Source organism: Photinus pyralis, unplaced genomic scaffold (genome assembly GCF_008802855.1).
Source record: "Photinus pyralis isolate 1611_PpyrPB1 unplaced genomic scaffold, Ppyr1.3 Ppyr1.4_LG4, whole genome shotgun sequence".
Taxonomy (NCBI): Eukaryota; Metazoa; Arthropoda; class Insecta; order Coleoptera; family Lampyridae; genus Photinus; species Photinus pyralis.
Window position 1 is genome coordinate 35,460,037 of NW_022170511.1, and position 26,645 is coordinate 35,486,681.

The following is a 26,645-nucleotide window of genomic DNA, read 5'->3' on the forward strand; positions in this document are numbered from 1 at the left end:
AATTCCTTCCGCAAAATCAGCCCGTGTAAGAGATCGCCCCCGGAGCACTGCTTCCAGAAGGTTCGCTCTTTAAAAATGTCCCTAGGAATTGACCTAGTCTAAACCATCTAGGCAATCTTCTTAGAAAAGCAATTTAAGGAATTTCCTTAAAAATTCCCTTTGTAACTATCTGGCTTGAAATTTCCATACAAGTATCTCTAAGAATCTTAGAAATCTCTACAAGAATATCTTGGAAAAGGCTCTTCCTCATTCGCAATTTCTTAAAGAGCATCCTTGGAACATGAAATAAATTTTGAAAAAAATCGATCTCGCCGTGTTTGCTTTTGGTTCAACTTAATATCGTTTTGTTGAAAAATATAGTAGATAAACGACAATGACATAAGATAACTGAGAATGAATTACTATACCAAATAGAGTAAATGTCAGACGGTTCGATGAGACTATCGTAAATTTAAAATAAAAACCTCCTGACAACAAATTGTTTGTTCATTTTGTCATTTAAATATTCAAAATTGTTCAATAACCAAAACCTTATTTTAGGCATTTCTACATCTTTAAAACATATCTGTGTTCAGGGAGTGTTGATACCACATTTTTAGCACCCTGTGTAAAACCAGATACCTTGTTCTTCCTGCATTCCACTTGTTTCTTGCTTATTAAGTTCTTGCTGCAAGAAGAAGGCATGAAAAGATTTTTTCTGAGACCATAAGCGACCTGCGAGAGCTTTTCATATTAATTTGAGATTCGATTTTTTATGAGCTACTAAATGAAATGACAGAACGGCAATTTTTCATCATCTGGGATAATGGCTAATGTTTTCCCAAACGCAATATCTATGAGACCGTGGAAATATGGAGCTTTCTAAACGTTCAGTGCCGTTAGATCGTGGTCCCGACCCTGAATAATTAACATTACAAAGCTTCGATTATTTAGAGAATGCACTACAGTTACAAAGTTTTAATTGAAACTTACGAAGGCGTGTCCACGGGTTAAGTGGTGGTAGTTCATACAGATTTTGCGATAAAATGAAACCGTATGTCTATGTCAACCGAAAGATTACGCAATTTTATTTTCATTTCAGTAGACAGTTGTAGTGATCTAATTATCATGGTGATTTCTTGTTTCAGGACGTGGAAACCATAGAGAGGTTGAACGAGACCGGAGAATTGCGAAGAATACTAAAGTGTTATAAGGTTGGTATTTTACAATAGAAAATTGCATTTGCATCAAACGCTCACGAGGGCTTTGATGTAATAATCTTTGTTTGAATTTGAAACACCATTGCGTGTGATTCTCACTGTAAATCTATCTTCGATGGTGTTTTGTATTAACGTGTCTGCATGTAACCGTTATGTGAATGCGATATGTGAAACCTCATGCCTGGTTAGTTCTGCCCATTCAAGATTCTGTTTCTTTGAATGAATCGAACCACTTGTCTTATTATGGAAGAATTAGTAATTTCATGATGACTGTATTAAAGGGATTGCTATCCTAAATTACATAGTGGTCATTGCAAAATCAAAATTAAGCAATTTGTTGTAAAAATCTGATCTGTAAATCATATTTTGTCATTGGTGTGGATGATGAATAGTTTCACATAATTATAACACAATGATCATTCGTTCCGGAGGACTTCTTTGGTACTATACGTAAATTGGCTATGAAATGGGCCGCATTGATGCACTAAACTTATGAATGTCGAGAGAAAAGCGAAATAATGTCGATATTTTCCTGCCTATTCAACTCAAAACTAAAATTGAAACGGAATTCTGAAATAAATGGTTGAATTTGGGGTAAATTTCACATTCAAGTAATACATTCATCTTTCATCCTCTCGCCAGGGCATATTATACGTAATTTACATTGTCTAAGTAAACCTTGCAACTTGTCATCTTTTTCTTTTCTTTTTGGTTGTTTTCGTGGTTAGGTGGAAGATCAGCAAGAGGAGCTGTCTCCCAATGCTGAACCTCGCCACTAGGTTTCTTTACCTTAATTGAAATTTTTGTTTTACATTTTGTTTTACATTTACTTTATATATTTATGCAAGGTAATGAAATAAAGGCATTTATTATTATTATTATTATTATTACACAATAAATTAACCAAGGAATCGAGATATGCAATAATTATACAGAGGGTCCTATTTAAAAAAACTTTAATTTAAATCTCCCTGTAATTGCAATTCGGTCGAATCGAAAATATTTTTAGGTTGTAGCCTTAAGAGTATTTAAACAGGCCTCGGCAATGAATTTTAAGTTAATGCAGTTCCCTGAGTAAATATCTAAATATTCGACCCACATGCTTAAATTATTACAATTCAAACCTCACATTGGAAAGTGAATGAAAATTCCATTTTTGACCAAAAAAAAATGTTCGTGGTTACAAGTTTGTTCTAAATTGGAGCCTCAAGTATCTCGAGTTTCGGAGATACCATTTGAATTTGCGTTTTAATGAAAATTTAAAAAAAACGAAATTGATGAAAAACGGCGATTATCTATTTATAAAAAGACTTTGTAAGTAAGTGCTTGTAGGTACTAATTAGACCTTAATTCAAAACACAACTTTCTCGGATTCACCGCAGATTCAATTTGTTTTTGCGTTTTGTCGTTTGAAAGCTTGAAAATTCAAATTTCGACAGAAAAAATTAGTTAAAAAAATGTTTGTGGATACAAATTCTTACACGATGGTTTCATGTTTCGACACTTTTTACAAAACATCTCAAAAAGGTACATTGCATTGTCACAGATGCTGTCAACAACAACGAAATAATTTGTTTCTAAAGAAATGCGTGTAGGTAGAACCAGGGCCGCCGATAAGGGGGGTCAGCCGGGGCATTTGCCCCGGGGCCCGAACATATTCTGGGGGCCCGGCCAAAAGAGATTTTGAAACCTGAATTGTATTTTTTAACAGAAACCTGCATATGCATATATATATCTCTATATGAGAGAGTTGAATATAAAACAAGTTGTAAATCAGCATATGCATGATTAAAGCGCATTTTTGGTAATACAGGTCAGTATTTTATTAGCGAAGTTTAAAATTATAGATCTCACGAGTAATTTTGGCTGCGTTAAATAATTAATTTTATTTAATTTCAATTGACGGTACGTCTTCATTTTGTAAAACAAATCACAAAGTAAATAATAAGTTTTTATACTACACACATCTACACTATAGCAGAAAGCTTTTAGTGAATATTTGAAGTCTCTAGCTATTGTAGTTGTGGAGATCTAACGCGGACAGCCGGCCTGCCAGCAATAACGAATATAATAGCGTATTTTTTTCAAAAATGCGCTAAAAATGCACAGCAGAAGATTTAAAAAACCATACCATTGAGCAAAATTTCCTAATTACGGCACAGTGGCAGAAGGCTCGCTAGGTAAAAAACCGTTTGAGATCGACTATGGGTCAAGATCGTTAGATCAATCTCGACATTAGCTTAAGATCGTTAGATCAATCTCGGTACATTAGCTCTTGAAGCTCAACTTGCTAGAGAAATTAATTTTGAGCGAGTGATACACTTTTGCTAATAAGAAAATCCGCAGAGTTAAATTGTAATTTGGCTATTTGAATTTCAACAATTCATAATAAATTATGAAAATTACTGTGTCTGTATGAAAATTATTCAAATGTTCTCCTTTCAAATCTAAGTAGTAAAGATTGAAAATGTCTAGTTTAAGATAAGGGTGATGGACAACAAAAATTTCAATTATAGCTTATAGGGGCCCGGTCAAAAAATATTCCCGGGGCCCGTCGGGGCTAACGGCGGCCCTGGGTAGTACTTAGAAATTATAATCTTAAATTTATGTGACTATTTTTAGATTAAAATGAAATTTACATTGTGCGAGTACATTAATAATTGTATAAACAACCACGAAACTAACTAGGATCAAATAAAAGCTAGCACTCCAACGCTAAAAATGGTTTTCCGGATAAACTGCGAGGGTAAAAATTCTACTTTTGTGAGGCGCAAAAAACTAGGATCTTAAAAAAACGTGTTTGACAGTCTTATATTCTTTATGCCCAATGTACACTGGCAAAACGAAATCAAAATAAACGTTTTAGCGAAAAAAAATATTTTAGTTTTGTTTTCTCCGTTTTTTTGTAATAAAACCCAGCATAATTGTTGTAGGTTGTACACAACAAGAGAAAGCCTTTCGAATAATGTATCACAAATTTCCATATAGCCATCCAGCTCAAACTAGGAAGCTAAAAATGCCTCCTCTCGCTCTCAAGATTTCAGTCTGCATGTCCGAGCGAATTTTGACTTTTGTTCGCTTTCATAAATGAACCTGTATGGAAATTATTTGGGCGGAATATTGTACTGTACGACAATTCCTTACAGAAAGTTCTAACGGGCGCATTTTTGAAAATTAAAATTGACCAATTTTCTCTGACAGAAATTCAATTTATTACCAACTTTAAATTGAATAATTAATTTCAGCTTAGCAATGGATATGGAATATTGATTAAATAGTATACCGTGTTTGGTATACTCTATGGACACCTTACTTTCTGTACATGGTGGATGGTGGGTAATTGATTAAAATTACCAAAATAAACTTTTGGTGTAAGTGCATCGGGCATTAGATCATTCATTAACAAGTACAATCAAGAGTTGATTTCACTTGTCTAATGAATGATCTCCTTACCTGACGAACTTACACCGGAAGTTACGTGGATGATATCAAAAAAAAATTTTGAGACGTTTAAAATAAACTTTGAGTATATTGATTACAGACCCGTACTTCTGCACCGATATTTTCGAGCTTGGAATATTTGCAATATATCCTCGAACTAAACAATTGTGTAATCGTACATATAAATATTGAAAACGAAACAGATAACGTGAATGAAAAAAACACTTACCTTTGAAGATGATCTCTGCAGTTTCTGAAAGAAAGTAAAAAATTGAAAATTATCTAAACTTATAATTTTTGTTAGTTACCTAGGTACGCCTACAATCCGTTCTGCAAATGCGGCCAGTTATTAAACAATAAAAATTACACACGCACAATTCTCAAGATCATTTTAACACTCACGATTTACGAAGCACCACTACACGCACCTACGATTATTAATAAACTAATTCCTGCCTAAACGACGCTGTTATAAAAGATAACGAACACCTGCGGCAGATTAGTAAACACGTCTTCGGCCAATTCAGCCAGATGTTCTTATCTCCACGCCCACCTTTGAATATTAATTTGCGACTCATATTTTATCTCTTATTTTATTTATCTTTATTATAATACGATTCAAAAAAATTGGCTTTGCTTCCAAAATATTAAGACCGGATAAAATCGTCCGAACACTACGTACCAAACAAATTTCCCTTCAGAAGGATCGCCCAAAAAATTCTCGCTTGGCGATTAGTTAATTTTTTAATTGGAATCAACATCGTTGCTCTTCATTTTCGTTGTAGCCCAATTTTGATGCGTCCTAGGAGGAAACAGCAACACTGTTGGAAAAGGATAACATTTCTAGCGCATTTTTTATGAATTAAAAAAAATGTGCTATTGTTTGCGTTTTGTCCGTCCGTCCGTCCGTCCGGACCCACTTCTACAGTTTTGAATTACTTCTAGGGGAATAGTCCTAGAGTCCTGGAATTTTTTGCAGTAGGTAGCCTATACTTTGAAGGTGCATGCCTTTAGTGGTGCCAAGTTAAACTTTAGAAAATTGGGGGGGGGGGGGGGGTAAACATGTTCTAACCTTCATAGTATTCTAATGGAAGGTCTCATCGAAATAAATTGGTTTATACAAACTATAACTTTCCCGTGCGACTCTTTTTCGAGATCAGTGAGTGACGGGGCCTGAGGGGGAGGGGGGGGGGGTTACAAATTAATTTTATCTCTCATTGTATTCTAATTAAAGGTCTCAACGAAAGGAACAGTTTTCTACAAACTACTGCCCTTCTTTCTGTCCTTTTATCAAACTACGGGGTGAAGGAAAAAGGGGGGGGGGGAGTGGAACTAGTTTGTTCTTCATGGTACTCTAATGAAAGGTCTCAACGAAAGGAATTAATTTATACTAACCATAGTCTTCCTCCTCGACCCCTTGTCGTGATCGCTTATATCTTAAGAGTGAATTGTCAAAGGAAAGTACCTACAAAGGGCGATTGGGACGTTTGGAAGAAATATAACCATTTGACATTTAAATAAAATTTGATACATATCCACTTCGAATAAAACCAAATTTAACGCCAGTTTCAAAATTTCGTTTTGCGCATGCGCAGTTCCAACTATCTTATTTATGGAGGCATTTAAATAAAATTTGATACATAGCCACTTGGGTTAAAGGCAAATATAACGCCAGTTTCAAAATTTGGTTTTGCGCATGCGCAGTGCCAACTTTCTTATTTATGGAGGCAATTAAATAAAATTTGATACACAGCCACTTGGAATAAAAGCAAATATAACGCCAGTTTCAAAATTTGGTTTTGCGTATGCGCAGTGCCAACTTTCTTATTTATGGAGGGATTTAAATGAAATTTGATACATAACCACTTGGAATAAAAGCAAATGTAGCACCATTTTCCAAATTTGGTTTTGTGTAGGATGTTCAGTGCCAACTTTCTTATTTATGGAAGAAATTTCGTAGGGGTGTTTAAAAAAATGCGCTTTGCCTGCACAAGGGTTGCGCACAATTTGTACTTGTTTTTTAATTGGAATCAACATTGTTGCACTTATTTTTCGTTGTAGCATAATTTGTATCGTCCTAGATGGAAAGCGTAACTTCAGCAGGACTTTTTTGCAGTTCCTTTTTAAAAAAAATAGTAGTCAAGTCACCAAGAGGTTCGTATACTTTGCAAAAATTTTCAAGTTTCTGCATTTTTGTTGTTATTTAGTGGTTTCTATTAGTTTTGCTCCCCATTCATTTAACCTTATGTCTGAAGGGCAAAAATAGGTAAAAATGTTCGTATGGGTCTGACTTCCTTGCTTATAAGGTATAGCTACTAAACTATGGGTCGTTGACAAATAACTATATGAATTCAACTCAATTCAATTTTCACCGGTAAAGCTTATTTTCTGATTTTATCGGTACCCAAAGATAGACCTTTTAAAATGGTACACACTGGTTTTAATTCTATGCACTACTGAACCCTCTTCAAGCGCTCTGGTTAATTCTTTTGATTGCCCGCGTGATTCATTCTTTAAATTTTTGGGTTTATTTCCTTGAATGGATATTTGGACCATTTTTACCTACATTTCTTCAATCAAAATCACTATTTTGAAACATTCCAGTCAAAAATCTTCCTTTTCTTAATGAAAATGTAAATCATGTGGCTAGGAAATCGGAACTTTTCACGAGAAACTTTCCACCCGTTTCGAAAATTTAGTATTTGCATAAAAAATAGAAGTTGCTCTTTAAAATCTGCATTCTCATCCGTGACTATAACACTGTAATATTCGCATGCATTCGATAAAGTAACCCCCTTCACTTCAATTCCTTTTACTGTTATATTTGCTTGAGGGTTGCGGTCTAGTTTTTTTGTGTCATTTGAAAATACAGGTTAGGTCGATGAGTTTAGTCGACTGTTGTTTCTGTTATCTTAGTTCTTTGATACAGGGTTTGTTCCAAACGTAGTGAGCCTTTTTTCAGAAAAATAGATTTATTGATCCTGCATGTAATACAACTTATGGCTCTTCAAAATACTCCTGCGTCCATGCACCTTTGACAACGTGTTTTCCATGCATCATGGGCCCTCTTTAGAACATTTTTGAAAAAAATACGCTATTATGTTCGTTATGGTTGGCTGTCTGACTGGCCGGCTGTCCGGCTGAGATCTCAGCAATTATAATAACTAGAGAATTTAAATTTTCACTAACATCTTTCTGCTATAGTGTGGATGTGCAGTTTCTAGTCTATTTTGAGTTAGATCAGTCGTAAGGTCGATAATTTTAAACTTTGCTAATAAAATACTGATCTGTATTACCAAAAATGCGTTTTCATCATACATAATTATGCTGATTTACAACTTGTTTAAATTAAGGGACATATCTATGCTTTTTTAAATTGAATACATGTTTTTTAATGCCATTTAACCCAAACTTTTTTTTAAAAAGGGGCAGTCCAAAAATTGTTATATGTTTAATTTGCAACCTTGGTCGTACCACTCGAAAACCGGGCAATATAGGTAAAAATATTTAAAAAAAGGACGACAGTGTAAAATTCGATTATAAATAACTCCTACCCTTTGTAGTTTTTTCGGCATTTTTCTGAGTGAGTTATTTTTCAAAAACGAATTGAGCCATTTTTTGAAATTGCGCGGTTGTCACCTTGCCATTTGAGGTAGGTCAAAACGGTCAAGTGCAATCCAAGTTTCTGGGAAAACCAAAATGTGAAAGCCGTTTCCCAACATTCTTACGAATAAAACATAGGAGGTTGCTCGAATTTTGTGTACAGAAAAACATCATTTTTTCTCCCGCCACTCGCACATGCTTCGAGAGGTACAACTTACCCACGCAACGTATTAGCGACCTTTGTATCTTTTTGAAGGTTTCACAAAACAAATTTTGAAACCAAACAGATATTGCAGTTTAATTTTGGCAAAGTTTCTTGTCGCTCACAACTAGCGGAGTTATGGCAAAAAATTTCGAGAGTGCGCTGGCGTTTTATTTTTAAAGATATCCCAAGATATCAACAAATAATTTTAACAAAGCACTGGTAATTTTTTCTCAGCTTTCTGACGGTGCTAAAATAACATTTTTTTTACTTTCTTATTCCTTACGGACTCACTCTGTATAAAATATAATGAAAATTACAATTATGTCAAAATACAATCAAATGCCTTCTTGTGCGTGTCCCAAAATTTTATAAAATCAAGGTACAAGTAAAGAAGCACCTGAATGTTGTAAACCGTAAAAGTCAAAATTTAACTTAAAAAATAAAATCGAGCCAAATATTTATTCAGGTGGTTGAAAAAAAAACTTATTTTGATAAAAATATATATGGGGTATATGCCATTTTGAATGACAGATTCAATACAAATATTTTGAACGTGCTAAGCGTGCTATTTCTGCTAGATCTGTGCTTGACAAATAAATGAATGGAATAAAATGCTGCAATCAACCTGAAACAGATTTTGAAATACAGCTGACAGCAAGGTACTAATCTAAGTCGACCCTAAACGCATTCGATAGATACTGTCACTCGGATTTAATAGCCATCGGCAAGGTAATCAATAAAATTGTTAGGAACATCTTGTAGGGCGATGACTCTAGTTCTGTGCGTGACAGCATTTCCAAGTAACCAAATCTACATAGATCGGTGTGGTATAAATCTCTGCCAATAACGAAATGTATAATGCCGTTTTATTACGATATTTTTATTAGAAAGAAAATAAACAGGGCGAATACTGCGAAAATGCATGATGTACATTACATAACAACGTTTTATACCGTATACATTGCAGGCAAACTTTTCTAATAGAATAATCTGAAAGAAATTGGAGTTATGTTTTCATTTCGAGTTAAGATTTTCAGAGAGCGCGCGTTTCCCTGGAGATTCTCGTTTTCATCGGATTCAAGATCTTTTAATTTTTATTTTTACAACAGTAACGTTAAGCGAAGTGAAAATAATCCACTCGTTGAGGTTAACTTTCTTTGCCTTTTTATTTTAACGAACCAAATTTAATTCTGAATAGCTGGGTCAATCATTTCTTGAAATTACTGCGTCAATAAGTTTACGTATTTTCTAGAAGTCGTTATTGTGATTTACGAGAAGTGGTTGTACGTAAGTGGAAAGTATTTCGTTCGATCCGATTACAATTTCCCGAAAATAGTTCATAATTCTGTTAGTGCATTTCCTTTGTGGTCTACTTGAATTGGATTCCGTTGCGCTTCATTGCATCAAAATCACAGTGCTTTACTTCTTGTAATGGAATTGATAGTGTTTTCAATTAAATGTACAAACAATTTCCGTTTTTCGGAATTTCATTCGAAAAGGGCTAACGCATTCCTTGTATTCTGATCAACAAAAGATGAAAGCGCAGATTGTATTATTTTTATTTTTCAGAAGATTCAATTCCCTTTAGTCTCTTTTTACAGTTCTTTAACAACTAATAGTTTCTTCTCCGCCGCAGATTCAGTTTCCATTTGATGTACGGTCACTCTCAAAATTAATGATACTTCCCTGCTGGTGTAATTTACTATACATTTCTAAATGTGGATGGAATACAGCTATTCCAACATGTCTCGCAAAGCTGTGAAAATGACATCTGGCTTACGAATTTGTTTGCCTTGTTATAGTTGAAGCCTCCGATGATTATATCCGATTATGAGATGATTAGCGCTGTAATCTCTCGATGTTGGCAAATGCTTCAAAAACATAATAAATCCATGTATTAGTGTATCTTTTCAGGTCACAAATAGATATTACCATTCTGGGTACCCAGGTATAACAATTACATGAATTTTGTTACCTGAATGAAGAATTCACATCGATATTTAATTTGTGAACCTCCGAAATGACAAAATGGTGCCGATAATGAAAATACAGGTGTCCCATAAAATAATCATAAACATCTTCCCGTTAATGAAGATATCGCCAGCATAGGAAGAGAAATTTTCCAGCAATTCACTCTAAAACAAAAAAAGGACAGGGAGCACGAGTTAATTCACTTGTTCATTGAATTGATGGTTGCTTGAGGAGCCAAAATACTTCGATCCACGGTCGATTCCGTTAATTAATGTGTTGTAATCCTTTAAGGAGAAGGCAGACTTTTATACATCACCAAAATCAAATCGATCATGCATCAGTAGGTTGGTGACGATGATTTTCAAAATTCAAAGAAAATGAACATTAGTGTAATCCCTTGAAAATGACTCATTGATCCCATTTCGTTATCTCCACTTCAAGCGCTGTTTGTTGTAGGTTATTTCAGATAAGGTGCTGTTATTGTACATACGTGCTCAGTCCCCAAATTGGTATACGAAGGAAATGGACCGGTACCAATAATAATTAGCACTCGAACTCGTATGTAACCGTGGATGTGAACATATAACCTGCAAATAAAACCCAAAACTAGATCTGGAACCCTGAAAGAAACAACATTCAAATTCCCTTCGACCCAGGCTTCGAACACATCATTTAACCTACCTCCAGTGACGGTTGAAAGGTTGAAAATTAAATTGCTTCAAATCCGAATTGCAAAATCCTAGAACGTATATAGGTAACATATGGTTAAAGAAAATGGCCGTACTTACGTATTCACCACAATTCAATTAAATCCTTTACAAAGCGAGATCGATCGATCTATGCGAAAATTACTCCAAGAAATTACACCAAATCAAAGTTAATCGTCCTAAAATAATAATACTTCAAAATCTTTCAATTACATAGTCGGCGTCGCGACGTTGAATTTTTAGTAATAAACACATTAAAACGTGCTGACCAACAAAACAAGCAAGAAAGACAGGAGGAATTGAAGGAATTTAGTCAATTAGCAGGCGCATTCCAACTCGCCTTAAGAATGCACCAATAATGATTCGCCACGAACTAAATAAGATATAAATGAAAACTACAACTACTACCAAACTGGGGGAATTCTGTTCCGCTGTCTGATGGTCTGGGTTGGCATTTTGGGCATTTGGATGGTATTTCGCCTGGTGCGCCACGGTCGTGGCACACAATTTTGGAATCACCTCCAGAGACTGGATCCACTGTTGCTTTGCTTCTTTCTGTTGAAGATTCTTACATTCAAAATTGTCATGCCCAAAATTCTTGCCCTGAGACTAATCAATCCCTAAATTATGTCTATCTGTATATTCTCTTCTAATTGGTAGGATATGTTGGCACAATCCTTAGAGGTGGGCTTCAACGTCGGATAGATCATCAGAACGTGCGTGACACTTTGGAAAATTAGCACTCGTGTAATTTCCTACAGGTTGCGTTGTACCAATTTGCCTTAAAGGAGCTTGAAACTGCTCGGCTGTCAACACTATCCAACATGGAGTTGGCATGTAATTTAATAATTTTATCCCTATTTGCCGACGAGTGGAGTTGATACTCGACAACGGTACTAACGGTCCCTGGTTCGAATCCGGGTTCGGACATAGACATTTGTAAATGTATATAGTGGATTGCGTTAACTTAAAAATAAAACGATTTGTTACATGCCTTATCGTGTTAATTAAAATTTTAGAGAATAAGTAATAAGGGATGAAAAGGTTAATGAGGAAATGTTACTGTAAAAGAAGTTTTCGTCGAATCAATTCATAAAATTTATGTGTGCGGAGTTAACCACCCCCAAAATAGTTTAGGTTTTGTTTTTTATGCACTACCCTGTACTCTTTATGGTCTAAATATCTATATCAACGTAATTATTTAAATGCATTTAATCTCAAATTAGTTCCCAAATGGGAGTTAGTCACAACGAGAATGTGCAAATGCAGAAAAGTGTCCTTAAACACGTTACTACCTCAAACTATTTTCGAAAATCAGAGCATATTATCCAAAGTAGGTAAATATTTATATTATATATTTGTTCAAGGGAATATCCATAAACGTTTTATATGCGAACTTTTACTGATATTACGTCAGTCAGTTTTCCACTAAATTTTATTTACCTGACCTAAGAGCGAAGATCGTAAAATAAAACGTTACGTCGAACCTTCGCTTAAATATTGCATTTCATTCAATGCCATGCAGTTGCACTTAGTGTAACAGCATTGTAAATAAATACGATTTGCACTTGAAGATCTCGCGTTATATCTTCCAACTAACTGGAACGGTGCCAATTAATCGGAACGATTCGTCTTTTATTCTTTTTTTGAACGTGTCTAATTACCATAGTTATTAGAATTATAATTAAACTTGCCGAAGGGTGTAATTACGTCTAATCTTCTGCAATTTATTTTTTAGAGTATGGATGCCTGCACAACATGTAAGGTTTGCGGAGGATATCGCCTGCTTCCTTGTCCCGTTTGTAATGGCAGCAAGAAATCCCTTCACCGGAACCACTTTACCACCGAATTTGTAGCTCTTAAGTGTATGAACTGTGATGAAGTAGGACTCGTCCGATGCACATCCTGCCAATAAGCGACGTCTTTATTCCAATACAATTACTCAAGATATTCCCTAATTACACCGACCCAAATGAAAGATGACACAAAAGTGCTGCAGTTTGCAATGGCATCGGCCTTCACATAAATAAATGGGATTCTACCATCACGATCAATATATCCGGGGCGCCGGAAGCAAGTCAATCCTGCAAATGCTGCTGCGGGATTTTCACGTGCATCAATCTTAAAACTAATTTTTGATGTCCAACTTTTGCCATAAGTACGTTCAGGTTTCGAGGATGAATAATAATAAAAGAATACAAGGCTATTATAACTTATTAATAACAACAATGGGTTGTAACAATCATTTTAGGTTTCCACTTGTTGATATGACAACGTGGTTGTGCAATGACGGTAGTTTTTAGTAATTCCGTTGAACTAATGTTTAATTTTTGTGTAAATTTACTTCAAATAAAGATATGAGAAACTACTACTTGCTTATCAAAATATCTTTGAGTTGTTAATTAAGTACGCAATTGCATCAAGGATAATGGATGATTTATTTGAAATGGAAATTTATGTTGGTAAATAATAAAAATGTTGGTTGAGTATTTGTAGCAATTCTATCAAAAGATGTTGGGTAAAAAGTTCGTTGCTGCTTACACGATTTCCGATTTACATTTCGGTATTCTATCTTCGCAATTGTACCACGTAGCTCTTTTAATGTTTAAGATTTTGTTACGAGGAAGAGTCCAAAATACGAGTTCTAAGTCGAAATCATGATATATGAAATTATGATGTAAAAAAGCTAAAAGTAGTGTTCCCATTATACGCTTCCGTAAATTTCTGTCCCAACAATGTCTTTCGAATGTTACACTTTCTACAGACGTTGACATTACAGATTTAAAAGTGTAAGTATACTTTTCATTTAGCAAGGTTTTAATGCTATTTCTCTAGAACCAGTATCTTTTTAGGGGAATTTTTCGTCCGTCCGTCTGTCGTCTGACCCAAGAATGCGAGTCTTCGTATCTTGTTTGCTGTTCACTCCACATTCCCAAGTAGCTCATGACAGAAAGACACAATGTTTGACTTGCGTAAATCTCTTACAATAGATTGAAAATGATCGAGAATTTTTTATTCTAATTCCAAACCATTTTTCCTCGACATTTAGTCAATACGAAACTTGTTCCTGAAATGAGTAATGTTTTCAAGGAGAATGTTAAACAAAGCGAATCCTTGAGGTGGAAATTTTAACTGCCACAGCGTGTAAATTAACTACAAATACAAATTAATTCCGCAACTTCCAGAGTTGCTTATACGTATTTCCTTGCCGGGGTAGGTACGGGTAGAGTGTACACCTGTAGTGTTTTTCCAGCCGAGTGGTGGAAAAGGTTGGGACAAAAAACATCCCCGCTTTTTGCTTAACCTCGTGTTGCACGATTACAATATGACAAATCCTTGCAAGCTTTTTTATTGGGTCACTAAGCATGTCACTCCAAACGCTCGAAATTTCACATGTTTCACAATGAAAAATATTCTTATGCCACACAAGGAAATTTGCTAATAGGATTTTTACACGCGAATTTGTTAAAAATAATCGCTATAGATCTCATGTCTGCGATAAATATACAAGAACTCATTAGAATTGTACCAAAACAAAGCTTTTCGTTCAAACAAATAGGGTGCACTGCATTGAGTCGAAATCAAAATTTTTAATCAAGAGTTTAAACAAATCAATGAAGATTTTGAGGTCTTAACTCAGCAAAGGCTATTCTTTAGATTCTACCAGGTCTTCAGATTGTTTCAATTGCTTGATGTTCTTGTTTCAGATCATTCAATTTCGTCATTCGAATTGCACTGCTCCTTCCGTTCCTTAGATTCTTCAGATTTTCCATTCCTTTATACTTTTCAGGCTATATACTTCAATTCCTCAGATTCATCTGATTCTTCTGTTAAGACAAATTCCTCAGACTTAAGGTTCTTTGAATTATTCAGAATCTCTCAGTTCTTTTGATTCTTCCGATTATCTAGATTCAGTTTCGTCGGATTTTTCCAGTATCTTGTAATTCATTTATTATGCCTATCAGATGTTTTATACTAACAAATCAAGAATTCCAAAGTATCCTTCAAGAGTAAGATGATGAAGTAATAAAAAACCAACAAGATAGTGGTGGTCCAAATGCTGCCAAAAAGTTTATTGTAATCAAGACTGTTTCTTCAGCTTCCTCTTGTAGTTCCATTGTTAGGAAATTCTCAATCTCAATGTCAACTACTTCATCCACGTCTTCCTCTAAATCAATTTGAGCTTCTACATTAGTACAGGTGCGTCCTTGGCGTCCGATACAAATGGATGAACAATAGAAACCTGCTGTGCCCAATGCCACAGACACAATTTCCCTTGCAGCCGTTGGGGCATTTATAAGAAATTCATAAGCGCATCAAGTGCTGCTTGGCAAAGAAGCGAGGTTCATTGTTTTCTTGCTTATGCCTTTTTGAAAGAACTGGAATTCGAATTCATCCAAATAGACATTTTGCTTAGATCCTCCATACAAAAAAATGATAAATCTCTGTGCTCTTTAATCTAACAGATGTGGATGGGGATTTGATTGTAGAAATGGTCCAAGAACAATTTCAGTTCGTTATTACTTTGGAAGATTTTAAGGAATTTCATTTTTTTCCATGCCAAAGAAGGCTGATGTATCACATCCACTGAAGGCATGAAGTAATGATAAATATTCTCGAACAGAAGGGTACTGGAAGCTATCAGGACCATTTGTTCAATCTTCCCTTTCGATGGTTTGAGAAAGTAAATTTTTGAATCTGGTCGAGTAAGAGCTATAAGAGATCGATGTCTTTTCCAACTATCACTGCTGCATCAAATTCCTGTGATATTTCCAGTGCTGTATTAATTAGAGCATCAGCATCGTCATAGGATTGCTTGCAAATGAAATCTGCGTCAAAAAGCTTTCCAGTGAGAAATTCAATGAGTCTATTCTTATTACTGTTACTGCTCGTTGACGTCAATTTCAATGCAGGCTTGTTGTCGACGAAGTCTCTCCGCAGATTTTGTGCTTTTCGTTGCTGCCTTTTCTGGATAACCATCGAAAATTATCACGCTATGAGGTTGGAAGTGCTTCTTGGAGTACTTCACGTATTCATTGATAATCGCCACTGGTGCTGCCAGATTACTCAACGAAGAAGCACTCGTCCAAACTAATTCTTCGGGATTTCCATGATAATCTTCACGTACAAACAGATTCTGAAGAATTAGCACTTTCTGTTCGTTCTGGATGGGCAAACGGCAGGTCAGATTCTGGATAAATTACTTCAGCCACATTCTTCGAGTATATAGCTAATGTTTTTCAGTTCTCTCGTCTCAATTTCAGTTCACCTTTCACTAACACTTACCAAAACCAGAAACCACGATTTATAATATGAAGTCTAACACTATATCAATGCCTTTGTGCTATAACTACAATGGGTGGATATTATAAGGCCCAGTGGCAAAAGGGGAAAACCTGAAGCAATAAAATACAGAAATTGGAAATTAGAGGGAAGAAAGTCCTCAAAACTATTCTCTGAAACCTCAACTATATGCAACGCACTCAAAGGAATACAAGAATATTAAACCTAGACCTAGGAACTGACGATTACATCATTACGAGAAAAGAGTCTAAAACAGAAATAAACATAAACTTAAATGATGAAAATGATGGGGGTGTGGTAAATACATGGAAGGCCTTAAAAGTACAATGGTTTAGTGAAAAATTTTATGGATGGTGAATATACGCCAAGTGACTTACCCTGTGTAAATCATAAAACGTTATTTGACTGTCTCTCTTGAAGATATTGTTTGTTAGGATCCAAACACGAAAACACATTATGTTAATGACAATCTATCTATTGTCAATTTTAATAAAGAATATCCTCTTTGCTCCGCCGAATCGCTACTTGAAAAAAGTTTTTTTTTGTTACAGTTGAGACCTGTTAATTTGGGAAATAAAACAAGTGGATGGAATTGAATTCATATCAGAAGAGATAAAATATTACACAATAAATTGTAAATATAAGCCTTTTTTAGCGTGGGGAGAGGGGGCGGGAGGCTTGTCCCCGAAGTATTTTCTAAATTGACTTGACAGTTTAAAATTGAGAAGCACTGCATAATATTCTGTTGAACTCGAAAGGCTTAACTTCAATTGAGAATTCAACATGTGGTTCAACAGCAAAAAAAGGGAAGGATTGGCAAGGTTCCCCATTCCCGCGGGCATTGTCTAAACTTCGCGAGGTTTTCAGGAGCAGACGCCCAACCTAGAAGCATGTAAATGAAGTGTTTATTTCTTCATGGAGAACAAGCCGGGTAATTGAAACGGTTCAAATTTAATCAAGAGGGACCATTGTCATAGAACCTCCGATTCATTTATTATGGAGTTTAACTGTCGCCGCGTGAACATCGAACAATTTATTATAATGTAAGCGTGCCGTTGAGATTTCATCGATTTGAAACATTCACGGTAAGCCTTCTAAATTTCCTTACATTCTCGTTATACCTTCACAGTCTACCTTAACAAGGATTTACTATTGTATCTAGACGTTGATTGTGCTTTGTAATCGATTCTTGCGAGCTAAATAACTGGGCGCAACAGGTGCTGCACGGCACATACGACGTTCAATTCAGCTCGGATTGCAGTATTCTCCCATAAAATGTGTATATCAATCCTTCTTAGCAACTCTGATCCACTGAAATGCAAATGAAAACATTTCTTATTCTGGAATAAACTGTTAAAGTAAAGTATAAATTTGGAATACACTTGTGACAGGAATTATATTGCTACGCGCGAAGGATGTTTTCAAAAATTCAAAGGTTTCATAATGAATAATGGTAAGAAAGGCACATTACGCCATCCATAACCGGTAAACTTCAACTTGTAAATAATATAAATAAAAAACTATCCATCTTTTCTCTTTAGCTGTTCGGTGATGATGATAGCTTTGACGTCCAAACGTTGTGGTTTCTTGTTATTCTTTCAAATTTTTCATATTCATATTGTAAAGTGCCGTACCCCATCTCGATGGACAAAAATCACCATTAATGTCACCAAAAAACAATTAATGTTAATAAAAACAGAGTAGCTTAATTTTTTATTAGCTAAGACCCAAACTTAGTTCGTCTTCGTGTATTATGTGGGACGTAGAAAAACGGCTTTGTATAACATAATAATGAACTACAAAAGCGCGATTTTTTACGCCACTTTTTTGGAGCATTTACAATCTCGGGAGATTCATGTATTCGGATCTTTGTAACTTGTAACTTTGTAACGTACGTGTATACATTTGCAAAATCGACTAACGAATGGTGATAAGCTAATTGCTAGTAATGCGATTTTATCCTTTCCGCTATATAACATCGTAAATCTTTCTAAAGGCTTTCGCGGACAGTGCAAAAACGGGTTTATAATTTCCAGAAATGGCATGAGAACCAAACCAAAATTAATTACTTTCGTTTATGGACAGTAAAATCGTCTTACGAAGTTTTCCCATTTAACAGGAAATGGAAAGATTAAAAGTTAACGTAAAACTGTGCATTACCTTAATCCAATTAATGTACGTATAAAGTTATGAGATGCTGTACGGTTTAAATCTTAAGAAAATAATTATGTGCGCGTTTGATATACTTAGTAATACAGAAACCTTACGAAGGGATTTGAATTCCGTACTACTTAATACAGTGCTGTCGATTTTAGAAAGGGTTTATCGGGGTTTATGGTGGAATTACGATAACTGTTTTCCATGCATAAAAATAATGACTCCGGCATTATTGCAGATGCTTGATGCACGGATAAATGATGTCAATTTTCAATTTGTTGGATAAATTTATATCAGAATAGTGGTCATTTCGGGTCGGGGGAACAAATGGGTTCTTTTACACTAGCAAAAACGAAGCAAAAGGGAAATGTAGTAATAGTAAACCGGATAGGCACCCCTTACTCTTCAGTAAATTTCAAAAGAGAATGCTTTCGCTTAGAGCAAACCTTTCAAGTTTGCAGGCAGTCATTTGAAGAAAATAAAAATATCGTTTGCTAACTTTCTTTTAAGAGCTTCCAATTATTTGAATTATTTGTGCATTTTTGTTAGAAAGGAGAAATGTAGCTTTCTAATGAGTGCTCTTTCATAGAAACTCCCCTACCTCGAGGAATTAAAATGGGTTCTTTTACACTAGCAAAAACGAAGCAAAAGGGAAATGTAGTAATAGTAAACCGAATAGGCACCCCTTAGTCTTCAGTAAATTTCAAAAGAGAATGCTTACATAAAGGGGAAACAAGGTAGACTAAGAGATCCTTGTTCTGTTCTTGATAAGCTAAAGAAATAAAATAATTGACAGGCATAGAACATAAACAAGAACTGATTTCACAATCACGGGTGATTTTAATAAATGATCTCAAAATATTACAAATAGGAACTCAAATGTCAAAGTTTAAATTTCGATCAATTTTTAGCAAAAAGGAGGACCAGCCCGTAATCTAAAAAATTGTCAAAACCGTCACAGGCTTCCGCAGAAAACAACGGAACTATAATTGTTAAATGACTATCAAACAAATGTAGTAATTAAAATTCGATTGTATCGAACACCAGTGTGTAATCAAACGTTATATAAAGGAGTCGACGAAAATAATGAAATTACCTTTGAACTCTGGTTGTAAGGGCCTTTTGAACTCAGAAGAGCGCTTTCCTTCCTTATCGGTAACAGATAACAACATAAACAAACGAACAAAAGTGAATAGCGCGGCATAGAAATATTGCGAGCAATGCCTAACTAAGATAAATCGTATCTAGAAACGTATTCAATAAGAGCCCATAATTCAAATGACTTTACATTATCAAAAGTAAAATTTTGACTGACAACTAATTGTCCTTGCTAATCGGTGTACTTGACTTTGACTTTAAGAAAACTATAGACCGGGAGGCAGCGTACATAGTAACTAAACCATAAGCGACAAAAAATTCGACAATACCGGCTGAAAGTACGTTGAAAACTAATAATAAAATCCCTCGTCTGCCAGTCGTAAGTGGCAGCATTAACTTGGGGCGGCGCTGAATAGGTGACTTCTTTAGGTGATCAACTAAATTACCAAACTATTACGGTCACGGAAAAGATTTGTATCAAGAAATCCCATTTTTTCCATAGTTTTCAAATATGCTATGGCAGACGATTTCAAGTGCAGCGTTGGTAGCGAAAGACGCCCTCCAATGTAGGGAAAAACACCCCTGAACTAAACCATGAGGACCGTATAAAAATTATACATAAAAAATTCCTCTTTTTGTCACTACTTTAAAATATATCCTGGCAGACAATATTAAGTGTAACTTTAATAGTGGCAGACGTCTTAGAAGTTAAAAAATTTAGGTATAGTAAATCCCAGCGAGTGCGAGCGTGTGAGAGATAAGCGCGCGAGAGCATAACCAACAGAGAGCGATAGGATACTGACTACTGAGATCTTTCAAACCATTTGATTCTAAACTTCTGATTCACATAGTTCCATCCACTTCAATCAAACGGATTGTAGAAACTCAGAAATTTTTCGGTGGCATTCGCCCAAATTGCGATGAACTAAACCATGAGGACCATACACAAGTCATACATCCGGTAAATGCGTGGGAACCCGGTAACGCGTTACCCTGCGCGTTACACACATCAACACCCAAATTCACGAACATCTCTCGAAGATTTATGAATTTCTGCGTGTTATTGGAAAAGAGACCTACTTCCATCTATACCTTGATGGTAGCGTCAATTTTACATTTCCCAAAGCAATAACAGCAATATCCATATCGGAAGCGCTAATAATGACTTTGCTTCTTGTTGGTAGTTTACCAAGATGGTAAATTATTCGAGAATCTGCCTCTTAGTGACTGCAGCACAATTCAGTTTTTACCACATCATCTTCCCTTGTCACAAATTTATAGCACTTATCTTCATATGTGGCAAACACATCTTTCCTTCCAAGTAAAGCACGACAGGTCTTTTTTGCCTATGAACGGTATAAGTAATCTATAAGAGAGGCTTTGAGCTATCATTGCGAAGTGGTTTAATGAAATTTGCAGGCTGCTTCTGAGTGGAAACAGAAATTGAGTAGGATTGTAATCTTTCCTTATTTTGATCCCAACGATCATGTTCTGCGTCCTTCATGAAAGGGGTAACTATCTGTCAAAAGTAAGATGTACTTCTCTCGCTCAAAGGTTTACCGGAGATCTTTTAAAAGATGCAAAAAAATAATCCATCGATTAAAACAACATCTACAACTGGCGATGGACTAGGAGCACTTAAAGAAATCATACTTCCGAAAAAGTTTCAGCAAAACAAACTTGTCGATTTTAATCATCGATCCATCAATGTTGCATAGAGACAACGAAACTGGAGTCAGAGGATAGTTTAAAACGAGCTGAAGATCTATCTTCTTTTCTCTTTAAGTTTTCTGTTTCTTAGTCTGAGAAGAATTCAAGAAATACCGACAATCTTATCGCAAAATAAACAATTTATTATTTTCCCTAATTTAATTCGTTTGGTAACTCCAAGCGGTGCGTAAATCTATAGCTATCTCTGTTCGTTGTGCTCTCGCGCGCTTATCTCTCACACGCTCGCACTCGCTGGGATTTACTATACCCAAATTTTTTAACTTCTAAGACGTCTGCCACTATTAAAGCTACACTTAATATCGTCTGCCAGGATATATTTTAAAGTAGTGACAAAAAGAGGAATTTTTTATGTATAATTTTTATACGGTCCTCATGGTTTAGTTCAGGGGTGTTTTTCCCTACATTGGAGGGCGTCTTTCGCTACCAACGCTGCACTTGAAATCGTCTGCCATAGCATATTTGAAAACTATGGAAAAAATGGGATTTCTTGATACAAATCTTTTCCGTGACCCTTATAGTTTGGTAATTTAGTTGATCACCTAAAGAAGTCACCTATTCAGCGCCGCCCCAAGTTAATGCTGCCATTTACGACTGGCAGACGAGTGATTTTATTATTAGTTTTCAACGTACTTTCAGCCTGTATTGTCGAATTTTTTGTCGCTTATGGTTTAGTTACTATGTACGCTGCCTCCCGGTCTACTACTTTACGATGCACAAATAACTAAATTGCTATACAACAACAATGGGGTCTCAGAAGGTGTATTCTTTGTAGCTATACAAGCAACGTAAGTAAAATCAGATATATCGGAGTTTCGTCAGTTGAACAGGATCTATATTGAAAGATCTATATTGCATTTTGCGAAAAAAAGCAAGAGGTCTTACGTTTCGGTTAAATCCCAAAGTCAAAAATCTGCTCTAAAAAACAGCTTTACCTTTTATAAAATTCGACCATATTATGGAAGGATCGACGGTTTTCCAGTCGACACAGCATATTCGGATAAAAACGTCAAAAAATTACAACTTCTTTAAATAATTGTGCGGCCTGCTCACCTCCTAAAAATCTGCAATTGTTCTTAACATTTAAATTAATTAAGTGCGCTTCTTTGGATACCTTACACGACTATGTGAAATGCCGTTTATCTACAACCCATTTAATTAGTCGCTGCTAATCACACTTATTTAATTTGTCAAAATTAGATTCCAAAATTCGCTAATCAGTTAATACCTATACCTAGATAGAAGGTGTTCACATACCGGGTGGTCATGAAAGTTTGTACACTTTAAGGCGGAAAATAGGCGCTTCGTTACAGAGCACATCTCTGCGTTAGGCCGAAAACGTGAAGAATCTGAAGGAACAGATAAATCAAATTATTTCAAAAAGAGTCCGAAGATTCCATTGAAGCAATGTCATTGAAACAATAACATTTTTTATTGCGTTGGGAGGGAATTAAAAAATACAAACTGCATACAATCAGCTAATTTGTAATTTATACCTTAGCACTAATAAACCCACAAACTCCAAAAGTACGCTTATTACTACTACTTCACATTCAATATCCGCAAGTATAGGGCGAGTTTGCGATAGGTTGTTATGACGATCGATCCTAATAGTGTTTGCCAGAGAACATCAAAAATTTAATGCTGAGTGTATTAAACGGAAGATTATTATTAACTTACATTATTAATGTACACATTAAGAAATTTTAATATGAAATTATGAGGGAAGTTTATTCGGCCACTAACGTTTATTGGTGGCGCAGCTTTTAATATAAAAGAGTAAGAATTGCGTAACAAAATAGGCTTTCAATGTGCGAGTCTGGATTTAGTTAGTGGTTGCACAATTGCTGGGTGCCTATTATGAGGTCAAACACGTGTACTGCGATATTCCAACTTGATACCTATCGTGAAGGGGGCTTTTATATTGCAAAATCAATAGAAGCGCATTCGCCAAGTATCAAGATTACAAGTGGCTATTAAAAATATTGCTTTAATAAAAAAAATGGATGGCTTCCAAAGGCGGTAGTGACACTTTCATCGATACTTAGTTTGACAAGTGTGATCCCTCGGCACGTATCTTTAGAATAATCGTACCTGTATAATAAATTGACGTGTCAATAACAGACTTTGACATTTCCAACATTTACCTTCTTATGACACCTTTGTGGAATAACGCACATCCATCAACTTTCAATTTGCATAATTTCGCTTAGAGCAAACCTTTCAAGTTTGCGGGCAGAGTCATTTGAAGAAAATAAAAATATGGTACAATATAAAGTGCTAACTTTCTTTTAAGAGCTTCCAATTGTTTGAATTATTTGTGCATTTTTGTTATAAAGGAGAAATGTAGCTTTCTAATGAGTGCTCTTTCATAAGAACTCCCCTACCTCGAGGAATTAAATTTGAAAGAAATGAACTTTGTCTTGTTTTTTGCCGGAAATTTATAAAATTCCTTACGCTAGATTTTAAACTTAGTAACTGTACATTTATCCGCAGTAGAAAAAGTAATATACTTCAGTATCTTCAAGTCTGTCTGATTCTCTAGTTTCTTATCAAGTTTACACATTTTTCAAACTCATCTGGGTCTTCAGCCACCCTTGTTTCCTTTTTTCTAATGTGTTATTTTTTTAATTCTTCAGCCGCATCGTATGTTTAAAATTTCTTGAAAGTATTCGTCGCTTTACATCTTCCCGACTTTTCAAATTCTTCGGGTTTTCGAGGTCGTTTAGGGTTTTTTAAATACCTGCCATAGTTACGAATTACTCAGATTATTCGGATTATCTTAGCTTTGACATTCTCCCGGTTTTGCAGATACGTCAGATTCTTAAGTTTCTACAAATCCAGCCTTCGAATTCTTCAAATTCGTCGAATATTTGAGGATTCTTCAGATTATTTCATTTCTTCGGACTCATTAGATCCTTAAAATATCTTTTATATATTTTATATTACTTATTCAGTTCTCTTATGATTTGTGCGCCAATACTCACGCGCAAATAACTTGGGAATTGGCGCAAAAATCAGCACAAAATAAGCACAAGACTATGGTATTAGTGTCATGTGGATACGGGAATGATATTCCAGTATTCAGTTTGATTTACCCGTAAACGGGAAACGCACAAGATTTGGGGATTGGCACCCAAATTAACACAAAATGCAGAGCAATATACATATTTTGGCAATGTAAGAAATTGGGGTTCCGATTTAGGGGTGCTAACGCTATCGACCTCACTTTTATCAAGGTCTTCATTTTTCTGATTCTTCAAATTCCCGTGGGAATCTTCAGTTCCTTTAGATTTTGTAATTCTTTCAAGTATTTTCGAATACTTTTCAGTTTCTAGACATTCTTCGGATTCGTTCCATTCCTGTGTCATAACTTTTCGATCTTTTACCCCTGTGTTGGTTATATATTTTTGGGGGCGATGTTTTTCCAGTAAAAAATCTGTCAGGTAAGGTACTTATTCCTGCTTAGGTCTGTTTCTCCCTCTTTAATCAGTTTTATTGGAGAAACTGTTGGCGATTTCAGTTTTCAGCAAGGTAATTTTTGGACGATATATTGGGAGAAAAGGTCACTGGATTTCTTCTAATTATTTAAAATTTAAAAGGTATACAACCTAATTTTACAATACTTACGATGGCAAAAAAAAGCATTGTATATAAAGTGATCACTGTTTTATTAGGTGAATTGAACCAGCAATGTAGCAAGGGAATTAATAAAATCAATTCCATTGTTTTGAGAAATAAGGGGCAGTTATATGAAGGTCGATCGCGTTAGAAGGGCAATGTTAATTAATGTTGGCAAACGTTGTCAAGATTTGCATGTAAATTGTCAGCGGATTATTTCGTGAATACGCATCCTTTTGCGAAAAAATTATCAAAGTCCTCGTTTGAGATCGAAGGGACTTCAGCGCATTTTTGTGTGGCAGATCAGTATTCTATTAGCCACTTTCGATTCAACCATCAATAACAGATCTTGTCGAAGGCTACTACATTCACTAACCGCTTCCCACTTTCCTCGTGCACCCGCAATTCGCTTTTAAAGATTTGACTCCACCATCAGGAAGATCGTGTCGGGGGCTACCACATTCCCTTTGACGGTACCCCTTCCGACGTCCCGTTCACTCGCAATTCGCGTTTGAAGATTTGACTCCACCATCAGGAAGATCGTGTCGGGGGCTACCACATTTCCTTTGACGGTACCCCCTTCCGACGTCCCGTTCACCAGCAATTCGCGATTGAAGATTTGACTCCACCATCAGTGAGATCGTGTCGCGGGCTACCACATTCCCTTTTACGGTACCCACTTCCGACGTCCCGTTCACCCGCAATTCGCGATTGAAGATTTGACTCCACCATCAGTGAGATCGTGTCGCGGGCTACCACATTCCCTTTTACGGTACCCACTTCCGACGTCCCGTTCACCCGCAATTCGCGTTTGAAGATTTGACTCCACCATCAGGAAGATCGTGTCGGGGGCTACCACATTTCCTTTGACGGTACCCCCTTCCGACGTCCCGTTCACCGCAATTCGCGATTGAAGATTTGACTCCACCATCAGTGAGATCGTGTCGCGGGCTACCACATTCCCTTTTACGGTACCCACTTCCGACGTCCCGTTCACCCGCAATTCGCGTTTGAAGATTTGACTCCACCATCAGGAAGATCGTGTCGGGGGCTACCACATTTCCTTTGACGGTACCCCCTTCCGACGTCCCGTTCACCCGCAATTCGCGATTGAAGATTTGACTCCACCATCAGTGAGATCGTGTCGCGGGCTACCACATTCCCTTTTACGGTACCCACTTCCGACGTCCCGTTCACCCGCAATTCGCGTTTGAAGATTTGACTCCACCATCAGGAAGATCGTGTCGGGGGCTACCACATTCCCTTTGACGGTACCTCCTTCCGACGTCCCGTTCACCCGCAATTCGCGTTTGAAGATTTGACTCCACCATCAGGAAGATCGTGTCGGGGGCTACCACATTTCCTTTGACGGTACCCCCTTCCGACGTCCCGTTCACCCGCAATTCGCGATTGAAGATTTGACTCCACCATCAGTGAGATCGTGTCGCGGGCTACCACATTCCCTTTTACGGTTCCCACTTCCGACGTCCCGTTCACCCGCAATTCGCGTTTGAAGATTTGACTCCACCATCAGGAAGATCGTGTCGGGGGCTACCACATTCCCTTTGACGGTACCTCCTTCCGACGGCCCGTTCACCAGCAATTCGCGTT

The 26,645-nt window shown here is 36.3% G+C and overlaps 2 protein-coding genes across 2 annotated transcripts in view; both read left to right on the top strand.

Moving 5' to 3' along the window:
* The window catches only part of LOC116169108 (glutaredoxin domain-containing cysteine-rich protein CG31559-like), a 37,782-nt gene extending 24,288 nt beyond the window's left edge, over positions 1-13,494 (top strand). Inside the window, exons 3-4 of the mRNA XM_031485135.1 lie at positions 1,128-1,193; positions 12,865-13,494. Coding sequence (XP_031340995.1) covers positions 1,128-1,193; positions 12,865-13,041 — 243 coding nt within the window. The 3' untranslated portion in view covers positions 13,042-13,494. The remainder of the gene's footprint in view (positions 1-1,127; positions 1,194-12,864) is intronic.
* Positions 13,495-17,443: 3,949 nt separating this feature from the next.
* LOC116168260 (synaptotagmin-10-like) overlaps positions 17,444-26,645 on the top strand; it is a 120,784-nt gene continuing 111,582 nt past the window's right edge. Inside the window, exon 1 of the mRNA XM_031483980.1 lies at positions 17,444-17,515. The gene's annotated coding sequence lies outside the window, so the exon portion shown is untranslated. The remainder of the gene's footprint in view (positions 17,516-26,645) is intronic.